The 16,666-nt window shown below is 40.7% G+C and overlaps 1 protein-coding gene across 1 annotated transcript in view; it reads right to left on the bottom strand.

Moving 5' to 3' along the window:
• The window catches only part of cep350 (centrosomal protein 350), a 31,226-nt gene extending 14,918 nt beyond the window's left edge, over positions 1 to 16,308 (bottom strand). Inside the window, 20 exon segments of the mRNA XM_056772550.1 lie at positions 338 to 478; positions 596 to 706; positions 814 to 983; positions 1,188 to 1,429; positions 2,455 to 2,626; positions 2,713 to 2,858; positions 3,457 to 3,598; positions 3,717 to 4,564; positions 5,154 to 5,278; positions 5,385 to 6,019; positions 6,939 to 7,055; positions 9,404 to 9,526; positions 10,330 to 10,443; positions 10,728 to 11,269; positions 11,698 to 11,854; positions 13,043 to 13,157; positions 13,327 to 13,370; positions 13,472 to 13,568; positions 15,288 to 15,381; positions 16,181 to 16,308. Coding sequence (XP_056628528.1) covers positions 338 to 478; positions 596 to 706; positions 814 to 983; positions 1,188 to 1,429; positions 2,455 to 2,626; positions 2,713 to 2,858; positions 3,457 to 3,598; positions 3,717 to 4,564; positions 5,154 to 5,278; positions 5,385 to 6,019; positions 6,939 to 7,055; positions 9,404 to 9,526; positions 10,330 to 10,443; positions 10,728 to 11,269; positions 11,698 to 11,854; positions 13,043 to 13,157; positions 13,327 to 13,370; positions 13,472 to 13,556 — 4,029 coding nt within the window. The 5' untranslated portion in view covers positions 13,557 to 13,568; positions 15,288 to 15,381; positions 16,181 to 16,308.
• Between the last annotated feature and the right edge of the window lie 358 nt (positions 16,309 to 16,666).

Genomic DNA, 16,666 nt, shown 5'->3' with positions numbered 1-16,666 from the left:
ATTTGTTTATTCATTTCTTCAAAGTTTGTGCAACAAAAAAACAACAATGGAGCAGTAAAAACTGGTCTAAGTCAGCCTACCACAATATACAAAGATCTTTTTTCCCTTTGTGGGATGGCAAAACAAGACGTTATTCAATTGCATAGCGCAAGGATCGGGCGGGTACATAAATCTGAATTAGCGAGTGAAGATATGGGGTGCGGAATCAGTAGTTGTTTTGTAGGCCAAAAGCAGAGATTTGATAGGCAGCCACGTAAAAACTCATCAATCAAATTCAAGTTGTGTTGTATTAGCACAAAGAAAAAGACTCAGGATTGTGTTTAGACATTTAACTTACTTCTTTAATGTGTCGAGCCGTTTCAGCTGTATGCCGCGTAGCCTGTGCCTGCTGATGGATCATCTTGTTCGTGGACTCATGGAGGCCTCCTAACACCTGCTGTTGAGACTGAAGAAAACTCTCCTGCAGCTCGGCATGGGCCTGATATCAAACACATGCATATCAGCAAATTTGCAGCGTGCATTTAAAAGTGACAAAACAATGCACCTTGAGCCTGTATCAAAATCTCTTGTGTGAAACTAATGCTTTTTCAAATACCCGCGACGCTCTCTGCCTGCTCTCCTCCAGCTGACGGTGTGTTTCCAGAGCTTCTTGCTCCGCCTTCATCCTCAGCAGGTTCAGCTCATGCTCATGCCTTTGCTGATGGGACTGTAAAAGTCAAAGGTTAAATGGTCACACTCATGCAACATGAGTACAGCACAAAACTGTGTAAAAAACCTTCAAAAGCGTACGTATTGATAGGAAGCCCGTCTCACCTTTAGAATCTGAGCGAGTGAAACCGTTTCCTGTTGAGCGAGAGACACGCCTCTTACTCTCTCCACATCACTGAGCTGTCGCACTGACTCTTCTACCGCTTCCAGATAACAGAGCTCGGCAGACAGTCGCTGCTGCAGGACCCCAGGAGCAAACTGCAGCTCTGCTGAGGCTGGGCACACGGAGTTAAAAATCTGAATGAACTGAAATCTTCCAGATATTGATCCAGATATTCACAACCAATGTCACATATATAAGCAGGTGTACAAACAAGATGTAGAAAATGATGAAATGGAATAAAGCATTTTATGGTTACAGGAAGCATTTATAACACCGATGTGTGTCTGCGATTATCCATCTGAAAGTTTGGATTTACCTGGAGTCCTGTGCTCTGCTCTGGGGGTGTGAGACGATGGGTTGGATTTAGCTCTGACGACTGAAGAGGAGGATGAGGAGGAACTAGGCAGGGCAGTGTGTGTAGGGCTTAAACCATGGGCAGACCCTTTGATTGGGGTACCATCACCCCGAGACAGCCGTGAAGAACCAGAGCCGGCTGGAGAACCAGCAGCAGGTGTCACACTGGGGCTTCTGGGAGATTTCTTTCCATCAAAGGAAAGACTAAAGACCAAAACAACATTTTTGTTATTCACTTACTTTTTAATAAACATGCAGAAACAAATGTTAACTGGGTTTATCAAAACCAGATATGACATGCTGTTGTTTACATTACAATATTCTGGAGGAAAGAATTTAATATCCTTCAAACAATGAGGATTTTGTGCTGCAGATAGGTCAGAAGATCAAGTTGTGGACGGGAATAACCCTTAAACCCAAATGAATCCAGTTAAAACTCTTTGCTGCTGTATAAACCCAACCAGGGTGGAGGTTAAGACTCTCTGAATGCTAAACAGGCAGGAAGGCATGTGGGGAATCTAACTCACGACTTCAACAAATGCCACAGGGAGGCTCGAATGTCACACTGGAGGAAAATATCTTCTTGGCAATGAGCCTGACCCGTTGCACCAACAACTAACCAAACAAAAGAGCCAGTGTGTGTGTGTGCGTGCGTGCGTGCGTGCGTGCGCGTAAGCTGCCTCTCGCCTCACCTACAGCAGACCGAACTAGACGTATAGAAAAACAAATATTGATTTTGGCTCCTCCTCACAGGGAACCTAATTATTATGATAAACAGGATATCGTGTTTAAAGACATTCCCTGTATAAAGTTCATTACCTGTGAGTTGGAGACTAGCAGAAAGTTTATGAAAGATGACTGCAAAAATATCCTTGAAGATAACTGTGAGAGGTTATATACAACAGTCTTACAACTTATGATGTCTTTAAAATCTTTGGACTACAACCTACAAGGTCAAGAATGCAAAGAGAAAATCAGAATTTGCATTTCTAACCAAGTCACAAGCGACAGACAATTTGGGAAAATATTCCAAAATTCATTCACATTACAGAAAATGGGAATTCTGAACAACCACTTATAACAAGTAATTTGGCAGCTAAAACTAAATGTTAAATTGCAGGAGAGCGTTTTCCATCTGAAGATATAAATTTGTACGATGTATGTGTTTATCAGTGCCATGCTAGGCCATCTGATGTACCGGAACATCATTACGGGTTTAAAAGATGTACCTGTGGATGGAGTGGACTGAGGCGCCCCCTAGTGTGCTGTCTGTATCCATGCTTCTGTTAGAGCTGCGACTGGATGATTTCTTTGAGCCATTCCTGTTAAAACCCTCAGCAGGGATATCAGATACAGCCGAGAATGTGTTTCTATGCTCCTCCAGCAGGCTCCTTTCTGAGGCTGTAGGAATATACACTAATCATTTCACACTGCATTGTAATTTTAAAGGTAAGATGATGCGTTTAACATGTATGAGTTTATCTGACCTCTTTTGCTTCCTGAGCTGGCAGAGTGTGGGGAAGAGAGAGGTGTGATGTTGGGTGAACGGTGAGATCTCTCTCCACCTCTCTTATCACATGCAGATCTACCGCTGAGCATCTCATCAAGGGGACTGAAGTGACCGTAGCCATTACTGTAGAGAGAGAGCACCAGAGTTTATATCCATAGGCCTAATATTATTTATTAACAGATAACAATAATACTCAATTTTTACTGTAACAAGCGTTGATTTGGTATTAAACAAAAAATGTTGGCTATTTTTACTACTCTTCCAGTACATAATATGAATGAAAATTCTGCAATGTGGTGGGGTCATGTAACCACAGTGTAGTATACTCCATACTATTTATGGTCACTACATTGTAGCACAGTTGAGCAACACTGCCCCCTTGAGGTTCTTGCAAAAAACGTCACTTGCATTATATTCTGAGCTAGCAATCTTAGATTTTCATTTGTGCATTCGGCAGACGCTTTATCCAAAGCGACTTACATTGCATCTAGTGTATACATGTCTTTTATCAGCATGTGTGTTTCTTGGGATCGAACCCATGACCTTTGCTTTGCTAGCGCAATGCTCTACCATGTGAGCTACAGGTACTGCAGGAACCTTGTTGCTCTGAATAAGGCAAACACTGTCTGTCAGTGTGTTAAAAAATCCCTATTAAGCCCAAATCTAAACATATTGAACAAAGCAAAAGGATAAAAAAATCTTGGCATTCAAGCTGTTTTACCTGAGGCTGTTAGGACTTCTCTTGGATGCTGATTGGCTACTGCCACGGGAGTAAATGAAGTCATCCTCATAAGCCATTTCATCCAATGAGTTGGCACCAGAGCGGACGGCTGGTGAACTCTTCCCTCCCCTCTCTTCAAACACTACAAAAAGATAACAAAATATACATAAGTCTATTTTACAGAAATATTACATCATATTGTATTTTTATAACATAGTGATACACTGGTTCAGTTTAACATACATCAGAAAAGCTCTTACTTTTGCCATAACTGGGCATGTTCTTGGTGAAAATGTTGATAACACTATGTGGGCTCCCTTTGGCAAGTTCTTCCCACGGTCCATTGCTCTCTCGTACCAAAGTGGATGGACTAAACGGAAGGTGCTTCTCTGCCTCTTTCTGGAAGTGTGAAATTGGGTCACCATTCCGAAGAACTGCACTGTATCCTGTGTTTCCCACTCTGTTACTGGAACTGGGCAGTTCTTGCAGGGCATCCTCATCTTCCGACATGCTTCCTTCACTCAGCAGAGGACCTTCACTGATAGAACCTCCACTTGAGTCTAAAGCAACTTCTTGGGCATCAGCCTTCGGAGGAGGTTTGTCCCCTTGTGACGTCCTCTTCCTGAAGCTGTGTAGGTTGCCCACACCTGGTAACGCATCTTCATAGGTGCTTTGACCTCCAGCGAGCAGTCTTTGAATCCTCTTCTCCAGATCCCCAGAATCTATTGGATTCTCTCTGACAGGTGGACTGACAGGGATCGCCCAGCGGTGATCGGTTGGGAGCGAAAGACCTGTGCCCATATCTCTGGCACAACCGTAGTTTATTCCGGTACCGGCTAATTTACGTGCCTCACTCTCTATACGGCTTGACAGTGAGGCAGCGGTGGCCTTGAGGGCCTCGATGCGGCTCATTTTCCGCCCTGTGTCTGAAGAAAATGCAAGAGGTGCAGATCTGGATCCCCTTTCAGGTCTTGAAGGGTCTGCATCAAGTTCCAAGAGCTGAGAAAAGATGTGGCCAGAGGGGGGCGCCAAAGAGTTGCTGCCCATTATTAGAGTATTACGGTGGTCAGACTGAAGCCAGGATGACCCTGCAAATCCCAACTCATTCCTAAAGAAATGTACAGGACAACAGACCATTACAATATAAGAAAAATCACCATGTGTCACCCAAATAAAGACAATAGAGCCATATAATGAATTTAATAAGCATTTTCAAGGACCATATACTTCTAAAAATCTTGACAAAAGAATTCACCACTAGGAGCTTCAGGTGTCCAAAACTGATCAGATTTCATTTTGTCTATTTGAATGCTCTTCAAAAACTTCACAATGATTGTGAATTCAACATCAAGTTGACGCTACCGACTTTACACACTAAGAAATGGCCATGGAAACCAATATGGGCAGGCAACAAACATTCCTGCTAAGCACTTGGCCAAACTACTCTTGAAGAACTGCTAGAAATACTTTAGTTAACGCAATTAAATTACATCTCATATAAGTTGTGCACAAACGCTTTATCATTTGCAGAAGGATAAAGCTTTTGAAGAACAAAACGCTACAGTGTAAACAAACAAGGGTGCTTCCTAGAAACCATATAACAAATTCATTCAGTCATACCATGATGCTAATATTATGCTGTACATGAAAACGAAACAGAAAACAAAATCATTTAAAGCAATTCTGTCTGTTTTTACCTAGAGAACGGGGGCTGGTATTGCTCCGGAAGGGACAGATCGCTGCTGGAGGTGGTGCTCTGAGGTCGATCGTGTCTTTTGTTTTCTTTATCAGATTCTCCAGACGGCTGATATGCTGGTCTATGCTGTAACGACACAATAAAAGCAATACTTTTTTTAGAGACCAAACCCAATATTCTGACACCAGGGAGTTGATAAATGATAGGGAGGGAATGATAAATGCCAGCCTACCCTCGGTGTGATTTCTGTCACAGCAGCAGCCTCAGCTGCAGCAGCAGCAGCGTTGATCTCTTCCACGAGCTGAGTCTGTTCCAGCAGTAGTTTAGTGTAGGTTTCATGAAGCCGTTTCTTTATTGGCCCTGCAGGTGCAACTGGGCCCCTTACGGCCCCTGCTCTTTGTCTCCTATAGAGCTCTTGTAACCTTTTATTCCTCTTCTCTTCCTCCTCCCTCTGAGCTTTCCTCTCCTCCGCTTGCCGCTTTTTACGCTCTTCCTGTTTCTGAGTGATGTACATGCGCACTGCCTCTGCGTCATAGTGCCGCTTCTTCTGCACTGGCTGCTCAAGCTGTTCTGCCCTCTTGGCCGTCTTGGCAGGACTGGTACTGCGGGACACCCGAGTTGAGGAACGTACCCTGGGCTCCACCGTCCTGCTGCTTCCATCTCCTAACTGCAGGTCATCTAGAATGCTACGGATGTCAGCGGAGAGCAGGTCAGTACTGGGAGACATTCCTCTAGCTCCCCCTGCTGATCTGGAGAGCCCAGCCGGCTCCATGGGAAGTTCTTGATTGCAAGGTTTTTCTGTGCTGTTGGGTCTTGAACGTCGACCCCGCTCCAGACGAGTATCAGAGGCGGACCGAAGGGCAGGGTCTAGGATAGAGGAATAGATAGAATATGGTGGAGAAAGATAAGAGAAAATAATCAAAGAAAAAAACGGAGTCCAAAAGTTCTAGACTACATATGTTTTGTTATCACCTTACACCCCATTACAATGTGCCACCTTATTTTTTTGTTAAACTTTCTTTGACTGGCTCTGCTACAGGCTAAGATTTCAGAAGTACAGGGTTATTTTTAAATTAAAGGCGATTTTAGCCATCCAATGAAAGAAAGGAACTGGGAATCGCCCACTTGATTTTGCAGACCAATTAGAGATTGAAAAATTCCTACCCCACCCAATAATAGGAAAAGCGCCCCTTTATGTTCTGCAGGAAAAAAACGACAATAATCCAAGTCAACACGGTCATCAACACACAGAGCATTTGTGTTATAGGGCATCTATTTATACATCTGGACTGGAAAAAACATCTCTCTCAGCGGTTGCTTGCATATAATGTTTAAATCAATACAGCATCGAGCATTTCCGTCTCTCCAGTCCAATAAATCAGCATTGGAGTAACAGTATAATGCTGAGCCCTGCGTGTGAGGAAAACAGCCCGACTGGGGAAGAAATCAGGCTGGCTCGCATTGTGCACAGAGTCAGAACGACCCAGCCGAAACCTATTCATTACGGTCACTGAGGTGCAACGTTTACCAATGTACAGAGGCTTTCTAAATCTTTATTTATTAATAGAACTGACACTTGGGCAGCCGTAACACTAGACTGGAGCAACATGCAACACATGCGATATTCAATAACTGGCATTAATTCGAAGAAGCCAAAAACATGAGGGCTGACTGAACACAGTTATTTAATGAGCGCATTAGTGTTTTGTTTGCTATTAGGCTATTAGGAGTGCTGAACTGTCGCCATGGTAATTGTGTGGAGCCTGGCACATATCTCTCCACTCACCTGTTCTCGTCTGTCTCTCTGTGGACTGTGCCCGAGGCTCGCTGGGTATCCGTGGCGCAGGCCCAAGCATCATCTTCACTAGCTTCTGCCCATCTCGCCATGCTGACGTGCTGATCGCTATGGAGACGGATTACAGATGCCTTGAGAATACAGTTGCTCCCAGATTTAATTTAGATTTCAACAAGAGGGATGAAAGCAGAGTGGAAACTATGACAAAAGTAACTCATAATGACCGACAAAGTGGGTGCTCTTAATCAGATTTGACACCAAAACTCTTGTTAAAGCTAACATCCTTCAGATAGAAACGAAGTGCTTGGAGAACTTTACAGCAAAATTTAGCCAATGTGCTGCATGTATCAATGTACATATTTAACATGTTATTGTGGCCGTAATTAAATATTTGTCGTAAAGTTTAAAATATTTGTTGTAGAGGTTATATAATTGTTCGTCAAAATTATTAAGAAAAATTGTGCTCTGCCATGATATTTACATGATAAATTTAAAGATTGGGTAACATGGTATTTCATGCATTCTGACTTCTTTACACTGTTAAACGTGCTGGCTTCTAATACTTAGCTAGGGTTGGGTACCGTTTTTTTTCTTGATACCGGTGCCAAATGGATAGTTTTCAAACAGTACCGGTGCCTAAATCGATACTTTTGAAAAAAGAGCCACAAAACTGGAGTATGACATTTAAGATCAATATATTCGATTAAAAGTTTTAAGTTAATTTAAAATGAGCATGGATACTAACATTAGTAGAAATAGTGTTTACTGTTTAACGTGTTTATCCTCCAGCTACAACAAAATACACCATAGTTGTGTGAAATATGGGCAGAAAATACGTTGATATCATTTACACGAGCCTTCTAGGCTTACACAGACAGAAAGTATAATGAATAAGTACAATTATATGCCTAAACATGTATTCAGAGTAAAAAGCTTGACAGCCTAATATCTAGAGATCAGACTGACCGGTGCAATAAGGTTTAGCACTTTCATTGCTGTGTTTGCTTATCAAATGCATTAAGGCTTAGTTATACTCGTGCGTAGAACCTCGGAGTGCGCGAGATCAGTGTGGATCAGAGATCATTTGCGATGCGTTTAACCATCACATAAGATGTGTTGGATTTGTATTTTTAGAGCTTTCCGACATATGTTCACATGAGGGCAAATGTCTCAATCAATGGCTGAGTCAGCATTTAAGTGGCACCTAATTGAGGAACCGAAATCTGCGTTTTGATTCGGTCCAGTTACATATCGGATATATGCGTACATTTCGGTACACAACCCTATGCGATAGTGAGAGAAGTTGTGTGTTTGTTTGTTCACGGCATTTCAGTGATGGATGTTATGTAAGCGGTGGATATAACGCTGCATTTGGAAATCTATTGAAACTGATAGATGGCACCGTACCAGTGATAAAACATGCCCGACAGGAACTGCACGCGGTAAGTCAAACTAAGTCATATGTCTGTGTTTTGTTGGCAATCGGCGTGTACGTGCATGATCTAAAAAACACAAAGGGATTAATGCAATGATGTATTGTGTGCTTGTGCTGTAGTTCTGTCCCCCTGTCTGGCACCAGCAGCTCGTCTTTTTGCGGAAATAATCGTACAGCTGTATCTATCTTTTATAAATTTGATAAAACTAAATACTTTTTGAAAATACAAGATGTGCAATACTACTGTACAGGTACTCAAGTTTAAAATGAGATTGGCAGAAACTGCGTGGTATACCTGTAGCATTTGACATTAAATCACTGAAGCTATATTCTATAAGTGCTTGTTCCTTGGGAATTGAGTCACACAATACTCCACCAATTAACTTACAGAAACACTCAACAACAATTGATCAAAAAACACTAATACAAACAATTAAGCTTGTGTAGCAACGCAAATACACAGTATGTTTCAGACCTTGTTTATTGGGCTAAAAAGAGAGAGCCACTTCTGAGAACTTCTGAAGAAAATGTGTGGTGATGGGGAGATCAGATTTCACTTCTGTCCTATTGCTTTCAAGTTCGTACATTGACATCTTTCTAGCTGTCAACGAGGCCACGGCAGTTTGAGCCGTGACACATGAAGCATTCCTGCATTAGCGTGTTGCTGCAACCATCCCGTTAATCTGCATGCTAGACATTCTGGAAATTCTGCTGGGATAAGAGACTTAGCCTGTGCTCGCGGACAGAAGCAAAAACGAGAGTTTTATGGAGCGCTTCGAGGCTGGCCGGCCAAGAAAGGCTCATGCAGGGTTACGTGCACTGCCACGGCTTTAAGGCACGTGTGTGTGTTTAGTGAAGCTTATGCACGTTTCCCAGTGCAAATGACTATGTCACATAAGCAAAAATTACAATCGACTCTTCTAAGCGCTTCATTTGAATATCATTTGTTTAAATTAGTTATAGCTGTCTGTATTAGAGACAGGATGTGAAGGACAGCAGGAGAGTGAAGGAGAACTCAGACCTGGTTTAGCGTTCGAGTCTGGTGCTGAAGAAGACCTGTGCACTTTCCTGACAGGTTTGGATGTTTTTTTCTCTTTTGTCCTCTCTAGCTCTGCAGATCTCTGCTTTGGTTTTGTGCTGTCTGCTGCGAAGATACGGGAAGAAGAACAAAAGAGGTCATATTAAAAATCATATTTACAGGAATTGATGTAATGCCTTCAAATAACCATGATGAAAACCTCAAAGAATAGTAAGGTCTGACATGATAACTCAAAACAATGGCTGTGCCAGTACCCCTAAGCATACAAGTCAGTGTTTCAAGAATTGTTTTGAAAATGTTTTGTTCCATACATAATTTAGTGTGTTGTCAATTAGTACCACTGCCTTAAATTTCGCATATTTTTTCACCTACATTTACACTTTTACCCAAAGAAACTTAAGTGCTTTTAAGGTTTATGTATTTTACCAAAACGTATTCTCTCTCAAAATCAAAGCCACAACCTTTGGATTGCAAGTATGATGGTCCACCAGTTACTGTACAAACTGTTCTCATGCTTACAGACTCAACAGAAGGCTTGGAGTGAGCATCAAAACACATTTAAGCAGTAGCATTAATAAATATTGAATAAACCCTTTAATTCCACTGTAACACATAACCAGATTTAAAAACATGTGCAATAAGAAATAAAGAGGCTGATATTCCCCGTTAATCATGACATTACTGTCTTAGAGGAAAAGTTTAGCCAAAAATGAAAATCTGTCCTAAAACTGCCCCGGAACCGTTTAGTTTCCAACATTCCTCAAACATCTTAATACAGTTCTGGAACAATTTCAGGGTGAGTAAATGATGTCAGAATTGTCATTTTTGTGTGAACTATTCCTTAAAAAAAGAGAGCCAACTAGCTGTAAACACTAAAAACATAGCAACGTGAACATGTGTATGCCTACCTGTGAGACGTTGTGTAAGGTCTTTGTATATTTCCCGGCTAAAGCTCTGGATGTCCTCTTCTGCCCACACTTTCCCATTAGGTGTGCGAATCTTCGTCTCACTGGTGTTAAATCCTAAACGACAGGAACAAACTCTCAGTGGGCTTCCTCTCAGTCAACATCCTCATTAAACATTTACCACATGCTTTTATCTTACGTATCTTAAAGTACATTTACCACATAAAGAGCCTGAGGTTAAGTGACTTGCTAAGAGACACAACGACGATACCTCTGTGTCCCTTTTGGGGTATCTCAGTTGACTACCTCCCACCTTACAGTTACTAGCCAAGATCTTCACATATAATAAAAATGATCCTCCCATCCCTAATGGGGTCAACATTCCATTCTGGCAAGCTCACCTTTATAAATGGGTGCCGGAGGAGCTCGGGCCACTTTACGAACTTTTACAGTGGGTACAGTAGTGTGTCCCGCTGCCCCAATTCCCACAGGCTGCTCTAGATACCCCCGCAGGTTATTCCTATTTGACGTTTCTTCCAAATGTCCCATATGTCTGCAGATTTTTTCATTAAGTTGTTCATTAGGTAGCCACCGTCGGAGGCTCTCCAACCGCTGTGAGACAGAGCCCGGGCTGGACGCTGAGGAAGCACAAGATGTCTCACCCTGTAAGTGTGTTCTGGGCTTAACCTCTGACAATGACGTGGGTGGATCTGGCTCATGAATAGCACTGAGAGCAGACAGATCGTTGAGGTAGCGTACAGATGTGCTGTCTACTGCTGAGGAGCGTGTGCTGTCCAGCTCTGCATTCTGCATGTCTCTGGTGTCCTGCTGACAAATCAGTTGGCTTAAAGAAAGATCTGGGTGAGAGACGCCCATCTCCGTTGGTAACAACAGGGCGTCTGGTTCAGAGTGGGTCTGTGACACTGGCAGTGGAGATGCTTCCCTATGAAAACAAGACAAAAAGAGCTTACACTGAATAGTCCTATTTCTATGAGGAAATCTATACAACGATCCAAATTACAACAGAAAATGAAAACAGTTAAAGCAGGACTGAAGGAGGAAGCTTCAACTACATATATGCTGCATGTGTGAACAACAGAAGCAGAAGTGTTGGTTCCTTGTTCAAATGTCTAGCTCGGTTTGTTTAACAGCGATAAATAGCAAACTAATCTAATGCTACAAAGCCTGAATTCATTTACGCCTGCATTGTCCATAGCCTGTTATGACCGCTAGTTCCTTCAACTTGAGCACATTTTGAATATAATCTCATGCTGTAATCATATACGCAAATAATGAACTAGTGTTACAGAAAAGCCTCTTCTCTTTGAAATTCTTTTACAATTAACACATTAATCATTTTGTGACTTTTACCTGTATGAAGCGAGTGGTTCTCTGAACTCCACAGCGCTGGGCCTCATGGTGTTGTTGTCCAGAGTGCTGTTCCTTAGGGGACTGCGGGAACTTTTGTCTGGACTACGACGACTCCGGGTTCTGGACTTGGACCCACTTTCCTCCATATGATGCCCATCTGTAGTAGATACATGAATTGTACTGAAACTTTAACATCTCTGCAGAACTTATGCATATATGAGGGCAAAAACTACACTTCTGCATTCACCGGTTTCATCAACTTAGTCAACAAATTCACGTGTATTGTGCTCCCCATGGGAAGCTTATACAGCGACATTATTTACGACACTTGTAAGAGACAATTGCTCTCATGAACCACATGAGGGAGCCATCAGCAAAAGTTCTACTGTGTCGCTTTAACACTTTGAGCTGTGATTCTCAATAGGGGGGCCTTGGCCCATAAGGGGGCCCAAGCTGACTACCAAGGGGGCCTCATTTAGAGCACTGAATTACATTAAAAAAACTATTTATTGAAACTATATAATTTATAACTTGGCTATTTTAATAATGAATAAACATGTTCTAAAAAAAATTATGTAGAAATGTTGAGGGGAATTTTTGTTGAATACAATGGGGAGCCTTGGAGTCAAAAAGAAAACCCCTGACCTAGAGGTTTAAAGGTTAATTTTGCAGTATTTTGTGCAAGCATTGCAAAGAATGCTTAGAAAATGTTAAGCATGCTTATTGAATACTAACAGAAAATCCTGTCAGATCCTAATCTTTTGATTGACATGAAAATGATATTGATATATGAACATATTTATATCGTATTAAACTATAAACAAAACACAAATAAACTATTGTTTATTACTTTTAACTATTAAAATGTTGTCAAAACATTCATTAAACTGATAAAGCAGTAAAATTGCCAAGCTTTCATTTCAATCCATGATGATACATCCTTACACAAAGCTTTTGTGTTGTGTAACTACTACTGGCACAAGTAAAATGTATAATCGTGGATTAAAAACACCATCTAGGAGCATAACAGAAGGTGTGAAAATATTTAAATAATAACCAAACCTAAGAATGATTTATTCTAAAATATTTAAATTAACACATGGTTCATAACATTGGCCTGATTCATGTTATATGTTACATTAAAGGGACAGTTCACCCAAAAATTCTATCAGAATTTACTCGCCCTCAGATTATTCAAAACCTGTAAAAATGTTCTTGTGTAAATGATAACAGAATTTTCATTTTTAGGTGAACTATACCTTTAACATTACAAACACCTAGCTATGGAACGCGAAGCAATAAACAGTCAAACCACCAGAGAATAAAGAGCATATGTCTGCCTCACCTCTGCGTCTTATTTTCCGTCTGCCACTAACAGATGATTTTTTTGTTTCCAGCACCGAATCCAGAAGCACTCCTGTACCTGGTGCTGCCTCCAGACGGTTCTCAATGTGACGTAACTAAGACAAGACCAAAATTAACAACGCACTCATGGGATTATTGCTACACATACAACAAACCTACATGGTGAATCTCAGACCTAAAAAGTTTGAATCTCTAATTCAATTTGACCATTTTGATATCCCAAGTTATAAATTGCACAGAACCTGAAAAACAGGTAATACTCACTGCTGCCTTGGTCTGGTTTAGACTATTCCAGGCATGTGATATCTCTGTTGAGAGACAAACATTAACATAAGCAAGTGTCCACATGGCTTACATAAGGCCCTCATGTTGATCTTTTAAGTAAGTATATGCGTGGAGTTGGACCAACCTCTCCTGTTGTCTGGCCCAGCAAGGACAGACTGGGAGGAGACGCCGGCTGCCGGCCCAGCCTCACTTTGCAAGCGACTCCACATCGCTATGCCAACCTAAGAGGAAGAAAACGGACCACGTAAGAGAGCCAATTATCTCGTCACCATCTGCTGTCAGACATTGTTTCCTTTAGCAATGGCTGTTGCTTGCGCTTTTACCTCAAGCGGTACTGAAACATGCACCTTTTCCATTAACATCTATCATCTTATTCTGTGATTTTGAAGGAGGCTTTAAATTAGGAAAAAAGAAACTGTTCTTGTTTATTAAAGTTTGATAATCCTATTTAATAATACTTAATAAATGGAGGTCAAAGAATTTAAACTTAGTCACAGTGTTTCTCCAAAACCAGTGTTCAAGCCGTGGCATGTATCTGTTGAATCCCCTGCAGCCCAGGCATGTGACGGTCACAGAGCTTTTCGAGATGTTCCGATGACCCGTCTTCTTTCAAGCCCTACCATTATAACATTGTGTCCCTGTCCTTGTAGATCTCCAGAGCGTGATATAAACTAAATTCAATGCCCTATTCTAGGGTAAATAACGCATTTTCTGCAGACAGTAACGTTGACAACTGCACCAAGCATTCCAAGGGGAAACTGAAATCACTCCCTATGAGCCATCATAAATTATAATGTAATAATAATTAATGGCTAAAGCCATACCTCTGAGGCTTGCATGTTTATTTAATTGCGAGTCAATTTTCGTTCTGTGCTGGAAAGGAGAGGTGAAAAGTTCCTTAAACAGGTACGACTACTATTCTAGCAGCGCTGAATGAGGTAAAGCAGAAACATTAATCTAGAATGAGGACAACAACAACATTACTGACTACAAAGGTTTTGTGTTACCCTTTATGACATGGCTCTAGTTCATTGTCTAACAAAAGACATGACTAAGTCTGAGGTAAAGAAAGTCATGTTTCGCATCTCACACATACCACAATGGTTTATTCATAACAACTGGCACGCTGAACCTGTGGCAGAAAGATCTGCAGATTTCTTCTGTTACATACACACATCCTTGTATGTTTATTATTACATATTTTAGCTAATCTGAAAATGCCCAACAATCCCTTTTGAATACTACTATACTCTCAGATTTACCATGTTAACATGCAAGTCAGCAGAATTGTTATGAGTTGTCTTGAAAATTAGCCAAGAAATCATGAAACGTCTTCAGTATTGCTCAACTCAAAACAAATAAAGATCCTTATGGTTGGAGTGCTGAATTTTTTTTTTCTATCACAAGCATCACAAACTGTCATCTGGAAACCTAAAAGCACCTAAATGCTAAACCCCTTTTTCCAATTCTACAAACATAATCAGATGAGAATGTGTGGGAGGTTGCTACGGGCTCTTATCATTTTAAGAATAATGAGTCCACCTGTCCATGAAGTATATTAACATATAAAATAACAAAATAAACATCTCTTTGACATTTTACTTTGAACTGGCAATATTGTTTTTAAGTATCACTTCAAAATAAGTAAATGAATGAGTTGAAAGAAGTGAAAGTATCAAAGCTTTCTGCCATGAATATCTGCCACTGAAAACACCTAAAAGAGTAAGCATCATTAACACACACTCTCTCTAGTCTAAACCACACTTCGAGCTAAATTCAACCAGATATTAACATTCTTTCCCAATTCAGTTTTACCACTAAAACATCCATGATATATGTTTAAAAAAAAATCACAGTACAAAACTGTCAATAATGTGTTTTGGAATGGCAAGCGGACATTTTAAAAGACAACACATGAGATAAAATGATGAGCGACTGACCTTCCAGCAGCTTTATTCAGAGATACATGAGTGCTCTTTTTATTCCAGACTGCTGGACACATCGGTCACCTGGAGATTCTGAACAACACTAAACCTGGAATGAGACCAGGGAGAAATTGAAGACAGTAAAAACTCAACCTATAATAATCAGTTAATCATTATACAAATACAGTCGAGTATAAAGTATATCACATTTACAACTGTAGTTTCGGTCAAAACCGATATCAGGATCAATAAAGCTAATTATGCCAGTTGATTGTGCTCCCAATAACTAGCCCTGAGCTTCTTTCTGAACTGACGCCAGATTTGCAATTTGCTGCATCAACTGAGTTTAAATCCCCAGTGGAGACTTCCTTGCTTACAAGACATAACGCTACCAGAAAAGAACAAAACAAATAAAGTGCAATCTGATCTAAACTAAATGAGATTCTCTTTTTTAAGACCACAAAACAAGACAGACAACTAAGCAAAAGACAGACATCGAATACGGCCGCCATTAATAACACTTTATAACATCATCAACGTCAATATTGGAAATGCAAAACGATTTCAATTACGCTAGTGTGACTAACTTTTTAGTTACATAAAATAATACATTACTGTGATGAAATCTAACAGCTAGCGTTACCGAAGTGAACCAACAACCTAACGTTACCTACCAACCGTTTAAACAACTGCCTAAACCAAAAACCATTCACTTTAAATCACTTTCATACTAAGAAAAGTGTCATATCGGAGCATCTTTGTAAACTGTTTGAGGAAACTTACTGCTAACCGTTGCTGCTAACCGGCTAAAATATTAAAGCTCGCTAACAAACTGACTTTCGGGTTCTCTAGGTTCCAGTTGTCCAATGTTCAACATTCGGATCTGAATGTAACTGGTTAACACTTACCTAAAAGTATACGGTGCCCACTACCCGCCTTTTGGTGTCCGTTTCCCGGCTTAAATGATAAGTTAAGAAGACCGTTGGCTAAATTTGACGGTCCGCCATTATCCAAACAACTGTTCCCGGAAGTTCGCGTCGCACAAATTCAAACACTCGCGAGACTTCGGTGGAGCACGTCAAGTTATTTTTTTCATGGCTGTGGTTGACCTCTAGTGTTCACTTACAGAACAGCAACACGATAAAAATAACAGAGCTGAGCAATCGCGACTAAATGTAAGAGAAATTCAATCGATATCAGAAGAATAGTTTATGTCTCTCAAATAATAAATACAATTTAAAATATAGCGCATTTTCATCACACTTTCGCTTGACATTAGATATCAACAGAGAAAAGTAGCCGACAATATACAAAAGTGGTGTTTATGCAATATTTTTTTATTTAAGAAGTTAAAACGCGAAGATCCAGAGTCCAAGACCTTAAAAACGAAATAT

This window comes from Triplophysa dalaica, chromosome 18, assembly GCF_015846415.1.
Source record: "Triplophysa dalaica isolate WHDGS20190420 chromosome 18, ASM1584641v1, whole genome shotgun sequence".
Lineage (NCBI taxonomy): Eukaryota > Metazoa > Chordata > Actinopteri > Cypriniformes > Nemacheilidae > Triplophysa > Triplophysa dalaica.
The sequence above is the reverse complement of the archived record's forward strand: the minus strand, read 5'-3'. Positions and strand labels throughout refer to the sequence as shown.